The 7,416-nt window shown below is 37.8% G+C and overlaps 1 protein-coding gene across 1 annotated transcript; it reads right to left on the bottom strand.

Annotated features, from left to right (window-relative positions):
- Window positions 1-1,791: 1,791 nt before the first annotated feature.
- LOC107094639 (forkhead box protein D2-like) lies at window positions 1,792-3,280 on the bottom strand. Its single transcript, XM_015390387.1, has one exon. It carries the CDS (start codon window positions 2,957-2,959, stop codon window positions 2,000-2,002), a length of 960 nt encoding a protein of 319 aa, XP_015245873.1. The 5' UTR covers window positions 2,960-3,280; the 3' UTR covers window positions 1,792-1,999.
- Between the last annotated feature and the right edge of the window lie 4,136 nt (window positions 3,281-7,416).

The raw sequence follows: 7,416 nt of genomic DNA, 5'->3' as shown, positions 1-7,416 counted from the left end.
AAAGGAAAAATTCCACTAGCTTTTTTTTAGTCCCCCTATTGACAGGTTAAAGCAACAAGTGGGGAGGGGGGGGGGACAGTAGTGCTTTATAAGCAAGCATCTGGGAAAATTCTAGTAAGCACGCCATCTTCTCTGTGTTGCCTTAATGTAAGAACTCTAAACAGAACAGCATGAGGGAAAATATGAAAGATCCAACATTTCCTACATTAGAGGGGGAAAGGAGAGGAGTGGAATACATGTTCTAGGTAGATAATATTTAAAAAACTGGAATACGTATGTGTAGAAATCTGCTTTTTATCAAATTAGGATGTGATTATTCAAATTTAGCTAAGGAGAAAAAGGATAAACTCAGATTAGATTGATGTAAAAGTTTGTAAAAGGCGAAGTTGGAGCTCATCCTGCAGAATCAGGCCTACTAGCAGGCAACTGCTGCCATCCCTCACTGACTGAGAGCTGCTCTGGAGGAAAAGATGCAGAGACCATCATCCATCAGCCCCATCCTAAAGATTCAACATGGCGATCCATCTCATGCAAAGTCTGGATGAAATGAAAATAAATACAGCTCTGTTCTCAGTCCTAAAAAAATCATTTCCCTTGCTTTCAAAGCTCCCTGTAAGGCAGCGCTGTGTGGATTAAATGAAAAGAAAAATAAATCAATCAGATGTTTGAAATGAGCTCGGTGGTGAAACGAGCGGAAGACTCAGTCATGTATCCTCTGATTAATTCCGTCTGTCTATAGGTTTAGTCACAGCACATCTGAACTGTTGGTTTAGGGGTCAGGCTTTGGTTTTTACTTTCCTCACGGTTTATTTCACAGATTAAACAAAAAGCTGGTAACAGGAAGGATAATTTAAAAAGCAAACACAAAATGACAACATTGGAAAAAAAAGGGTTTGAATTTTGTTGAAACATCTTTATTTTTTTGCTCCCTTATTAAATCTACACACACTAACTCCAGCATCTATTGTTCATTATTATTATTACTTAAAGTATACATATTTCATATATCTATTTCAATCTATTTTATAGATAAAATTTAGGTAAGAAAGAAGGAAAAGCAGGATTATTTTTCTATTTATGTATTTTATTTTATTGGAGGATGAGATGTGTCATGTTCTGCAACAGAACAATCTAGCAATTACAGGCGTTTATTTAGTTTGTTTTTGAAAATATGATTTTATATTCTTTAATAACTATAATTATTTAATTTAGATTTTTTTTGCACATTAACCTTAAACTTTTCTACATAGTTGTATCAACCTTTTATGTTATTTATCTTTGTTTTCTTTTCTTTTCCAACAAAGCCTGATGGGGCCACTTAGATGCTCTTATTGACCTGAATCAGCTGTAGGCTGACAAAGGAGCTGCTGCTGCTGCTTTTCTGAAAATTAAACATGTTATTTTACCTTTATTTGTAGTTTTTTCCCATTATATACTGTCATTTTAACATTATTTAACTGAATGTATGTCTGCTTTAGGAGCAGGCCGCAAATACTGCTTTAGGCCATTTAGTTTGCGGAGAGAAAACGCATCTGAGGCCTGAGATGACCAGGCTTGATATTCATTCATAGTTTATTATTATTGTTATTATTATTATTATTATTATTATTATTATTATTATTATTATTATTATTATTATTATTACGTCAAAAACATATTTATTATCAAATAATACAATAAAACACTTTGTTATCATAAAAATTATAAACCGAGAGGTTTCTTTATCATTAAAAATAAATTAAAAAAATGCTTCAGGTTTAAATAAATTTCAAGATAAATACGACTAAAGACGAGGTTTAAATCTTCAACTTTATTTTTCCAGAGAAAAAAAGTAGGAAATTTTCAATTTAAATAATAAAAGGATGAGAAGTCCTTATCAAATAACAAAAACTCTGCAGGAGTTTTTCGTTTCATCCATTTCCCGCTGCAGTAAATGTGATGCTTTTCTTTAAAAGTCTCTGTTACCTGAGAAACGAATGTTCAAGTTCTGCTTATTGGATTATTCGTTATTAGAGTTGATGTGTTTGATTAGCTCTCCGCTGCTGCGCTGAGTCTGTAGTTTCTGGTACTGCTGGTGCAAACCGAGGAGCTGAGAGGAGGCTGCAGGGTGGAAGAGGCCGGGGGGCGCGTAGGGAGCGCTGGAGGTCAGAGGAGGGGAATATGCGGCGCACTGGGCCGGGGAGTATGCGTCCAGTCCCGGCTGAGACTGCAGGAAGGCCTTGGCTGTGAGGGCGCTGCGGGAAAAGAAGGTGGACAGAGCCGGCAGAATGCTGCTGACAGGTGGGATTGTGGGCGCACCGCACGGAGAGGGAGTATGATGGTGGTGGAGGAAGGGGTAGATCTCCAGAGCTGGGAGCTGCAGAGTGGCCGCACCGAGGCCGTATGCGCCGTGCGTAAAGCAGCGGATCCCGCTCGGCTCCAAGTGCTGCTCCTTCAGCGGGTCGAAGCGAAAATGCTGCCGCTTAAAGCGTTTCCTCCGCCGCAGGAAGCTCCCGTTCTCAAACATATCGGATGAGTTGGGATCCAGCGTCCAGTAGTTCCCTTTGCCCGGGTTCCCGGGCTCCCTGGGCATCTTTACAAAGCAGTCGTTCAACGACAGATTGTGTCTGATGGAGTTCTGCCAGGCTGGGAACTTTTCTCGGTAATAAACGAAGCGGTGGCTGATGAAGTCACATATCTCACTGAGGGTGAGCCGCTTCTTGGGGCTTTGCAATATAGCCATGGTTATCAGAGCGATGTATGAGTATGGAGGCTTCACGGTCGCGGGGGGTTTGGTTTTAGCAGGAGACGGACACGCAGGATCTTCCGCCTGGCTATTGGACGTCTCCGCGCTGCGCTCCTGCTCGCTCCGAGATTCCTCTGAGAGGGAGAGCTGCTCCTCTCCGCTGTCCCGCAGTCCTTCCCCCACCACGTCGATAACAATATCCTCCATGGCAGTACCTTCCAAACCTAATGTCATAGTAGACGTCCAGGAGTAAACGCCAAGACCACCTGGCAACAGGTGGGTGGGTGACAGATCCTCTCCGAGACGCACACGGCTTTACGCACGCTCCATTTCCAATCCCATGAAAGAACAAATCCTCTCTCGGCTGCGATCCCGCTGCTAAACACCAACAATCTGCCGTTCACAAATCATCGAGATCCAATCTGCTTTATTTCACTGCGTATGTGCGCAAAAAGCACTCAATGAGCTGCTGTGCGTAAAGCGCAGACGCATGTGCGTCCTTGGAGGTGTCCAGCATCGTATGCACGCGCTGCAGCAGGTCGGCTGGATGTGATGTCACGAGTGAGAGGAGTCAGACCAATGAAAAGAGGAGCAGAAGGAGCAGGGTCTATACCAGCACGTGCTCTCACTAAAGCCTCACTTACTCATCACCAAAGCATTTCTATCAAAGGGGCATCAATATTAAATAGATTCAAACCAAAAAAAACCTACTGACTGAAGTAAAAAATTAAAATATTCGTCTGACAGTTTGAAAAAAAAAAATTGGTTTGAGTTTCATCATTATTGTTGGCAATTGGTTTAATTTAACATCAAAAAAGGTCATTAAACTTCATCAGATCTTGCTAGCCTCTAACTTTAAACATTTAATATGTTAAATTCTGACTCCTCATTAAACCTTTCTCCCATCAGGTGCTTAAAAATGTTTTATATAAAAATGTGCTGTCTATCACAGTCCTCATTTTTTACCTGAAAACCAAAGTTAACATGATTTATTCATTGACTTAAGGCTTGATATTAGCTATAGCGTAGTTGCTACATGCTAAATAACATCTTAAACTCCTGCTTCAACATATATCCTCTTATCCACAGTGTTATTACAGTTAATCGCTTTTGTCAAGCAGATACATTAATTAATTAGGCAACCTTTATTTACATAACTTTACATAACAATGAAAGAAAAAGACATTAGCTAGCTTAACTGAGCCAACATCTTTAGCTTAATTGCAAAGAAATGCTAATTTGTTAGGTAAAGAAGCTAATGTTTTCAGAGTGTAACTGTCATTTAAACTGGGTTAAAACATAACTATGCTTAATTCAGAATTAATTAATTTTGGTTACGCTTAATATTTTTCAAATTCCTTTTTGTAGTGTAGCTAGATTCACCTCAGGATTAGCACTTTTGCTAAAGCTGGAAGCAAACTTATATTGTCAGTTTAGCATATAACTTTCTCTGCTACATGTTATAACTTCATTTAACTTTTACTCAGTTGATACATTTAATTTAATAAATCCCATAAACATATCAGCACTGTGGATCTCTGCTGGACACCGCATCCAAAGGCAGCTGACTTGATCCAGATATTCACATAATATAGATAATAGATAATAATATAGATATTTTTTAACCAAACAAATAATACAAAACATATATACATGATGGTATAATACCAATTATATTAGTTATATTTCTTATCCTTAAAAACTCATTTTTACAGTGCAGTCAGGTAATAAAGAAACATCAGGTGATGTGATATTTTTCCTCTTCCAAACATGATGATGTGTCTTCCTGAGAGACGAAAGGGCCAAAACCACTTGTGTGCATTTAGTGAAAGGTGTTTTTATCCGGCGATTCTAGCCTGCAGGCGACCAATTGTTGTTTTCATATAGCAACACGAAATCAGTCATTCCACTTTTATCCCCTGTTGAGCATATGAAAACATGTAATTGTGAGTCAAGTGTGTGAATAAAGTGTGGCTGCGTGCAGGAGCCCTGCTCCTTCAAGGAGGGATTAAGGTTTAAGACCCAGCCTCACGCTGCAGAGGTGTTTGGGGATTTTTCCCCAAAAGCTTTAATTTCAGAACGGTGATAAGATGTCCCCATAGTCAGCGTGGACCTTTACAAAGTGTGTATATATTTTCTGTAATTATGAGTTTCCATCAGGGCTGAGCATTTAATTTACTATGTTGATTTATGTTAAACAAAGATATCCCATCTGTCATTTGAATTACAACCAGTGAAAAATAAAACCTGCTTTTGAAGAATGATTTTTACCCATATGTGGGGTTTTTTTTAGATAAAAAAAGAAATGTTATTATAAATATACATGTTGAAGCTCAGAAATTATAGTTGTGAGATATTTGCTTCTAAAGGCTGATATGGGTATGAGTTCTGGTAGAAATTTAGATTATAGCTCAGAAGTAAAAGATTGTAATAAAACTATATAATGCTTTATTATCATACAGTTACCAACAACTTTAATATTTAGAACCGAAGGAATAGATTCATTGTTTGATTATTGATTGAAGTAATTTATTATATCTTGTTATTAACTAATTTAAATGCAAATGCTAAGAACTTTCTTCTCTAAGAAAATGTCCTGTCTGGGTACTGCTTATAACAGCTAATTACATTGTAATACATTTTATAATTTACCAAACCAGGCATTTTCCAATTACCATTTTTGTGTCTTGCAAAACATATTTTTGCTTGCCTAGCTATCTAACAATTAGGCCACATTAAATAATGTTTACAGCTTATTGCTAAAATAATGACACATATGTAAACATCTTATTATTGTTTAATGCCATACTCCATTGATTTTTTTTCTTCTCTTTTAAAGGAGGGAAGGAAAAACCAGATGGGCAAAATTATCTGACCTAATTAACTAATTAAGCTGTTAAAATAAATTATTTCAATTAAGACTAAGTTAAAACACCCTCAAATGATAATATTTTAAGGGGTGCCTATTTAAACAGTTTTTTTGTTGTTGTTATTAGTGCAGATAAGTAATTGTATTGTATAAGTAAATAAAATCCAAGTCCAAATCCATTTAGTTTCTACATTTTTTTTGGAATCTGGTTGAAATTTGACTCATTAAAGATTTTCTTAGACATTTTCACTGATTAAAAAGATGTAATAATAAAAGAAAGGCAGATTCCCCCAGTTAGATCTCAGCTGTTTCATGAAAAGATGCAGAATATTTCTCTCTATTTATTTTGCGAGCGCAAAACCTCGACGTGAGTTTCATAAATAAGCAGAGCATTAAAAGTCGGATAGTGATATGAAAGAGATAAGATTTTTATTTTCTAAGACCATAAAATGTCTTTTGAAGGCCTCTATTTGTTTGTGTTTAATGACGGAGCTCTTCTGTTGGGGATCCCCAAACTTCCTGCCTCTATGATCTTATTGATACCCTGGAGGGGGAGGGAGGGGGAGAGGGGTCCAGGCTGGGTGGGCTGTGCGGTACCGACATAGCTGCAGATGATTTCCCAAATTCATCACGCATGTTGTCAGATTGAAAACAGGCCCGCAAACGTTTGGGTGGAATCAATAGGGAGCGTGAAATACCCGGACTAAAATGAATAAATGGATAAATAAATAAAGTTCTATGGACAAGATGTCCTTCCCCCAAAATGAAGCAAACCGTCCTGCGCATCCAAGGTGGCGCTGAGTGTTTCCCGATGTGACGCACCCTCAGAACAGGCCTCCAGTCTTTTATTTTTATTATTAGGTTACCGTATTCTTGTAAGAACCGCGGCCATAAAAGATACGCAACATTACAGTTTGGAAGGAGCTCTATGGTTCTTTTCTTTTCTTTTTATGAATCTGGAAAAAAATATGGGAACGCTCAAAAAGGCATGGGCCACACACACGTCTGTCCGCACGCGTTTTTGCGCATTTTACTAAAGCAATTGATTTATCTTACTGAAGATGGTGTTATAAGAGATTGTGGTTCTAATTGGCAAAAGGGGGGAGTTTGGAGTCACAGGAGATTTTGTGATAAAAATATCATTTGGCCGGAACCGATCCTGCCTTATAGGGATCTTTTTGGATCATCATGGATTAATAAAAGCCTCACAAACACATGCTTTGGTGGCTTTAGGCCTACTTCAGTAAGATGTTTTTCTATCTCATAAAATATTTTAAGCTGTCAACATCATGAAGAACGGAGCAGAAATGTGTAAAAATATGTGGGGTTTTTGTAGTTGTTTTTATCCCCATCAAGTTTCATCTCCGTTCCCTTTAAGTCTCATCAAATCCATGTTCTGTGTATCACAGCTGCACGAGAGGCAGCTGGGCCAAACCCACGACTGCAACAAACACGGAATTTCGTGGGAGGACACGTGTGAATTTCACGAGCAAAAGGCTCTCATTAACACACTGTCTTTATGGGCTGGCAAAGTGATTTAACTAGTTCTTTATATGCGATTAAAAATTGGGTTCAAAAATGTCTTTTTTTTTTAACTCACCGTGTTGTTGTGTTGACCTGTCCAGGGAATACAAACTAAAAGGAAAAAAACAAACTGCATAAATGACCCGAAATCCAAAAAGAAAGTGGCGTTAAAGTCATTGAAATGTGGCGCCATCTGGTGTCGTAAATGAGAACAGCTCCTGTCAATTTGAAATAAAAAAAATAAAAAAACAAACTTTAGGCGATATATATAATATGTATATAATTATATAATTATATA

This window comes from Cyprinodon variegatus, unplaced genomic scaffold, assembly GCF_000732505.1.
Source record: "Cyprinodon variegatus isolate N-32 unplaced genomic scaffold, C_variegatus-1.0 Scaffold495, whole genome shotgun sequence".
Classification (NCBI taxonomy): domain Eukaryota; kingdom Metazoa; phylum Chordata; class Actinopteri; order Cyprinodontiformes; family Cyprinodontidae; genus Cyprinodon; species Cyprinodon variegatus.
The sequence above is the reverse complement of the archived record's forward strand: the minus strand, read 5'-3'. Positions and strand labels throughout refer to the sequence as shown.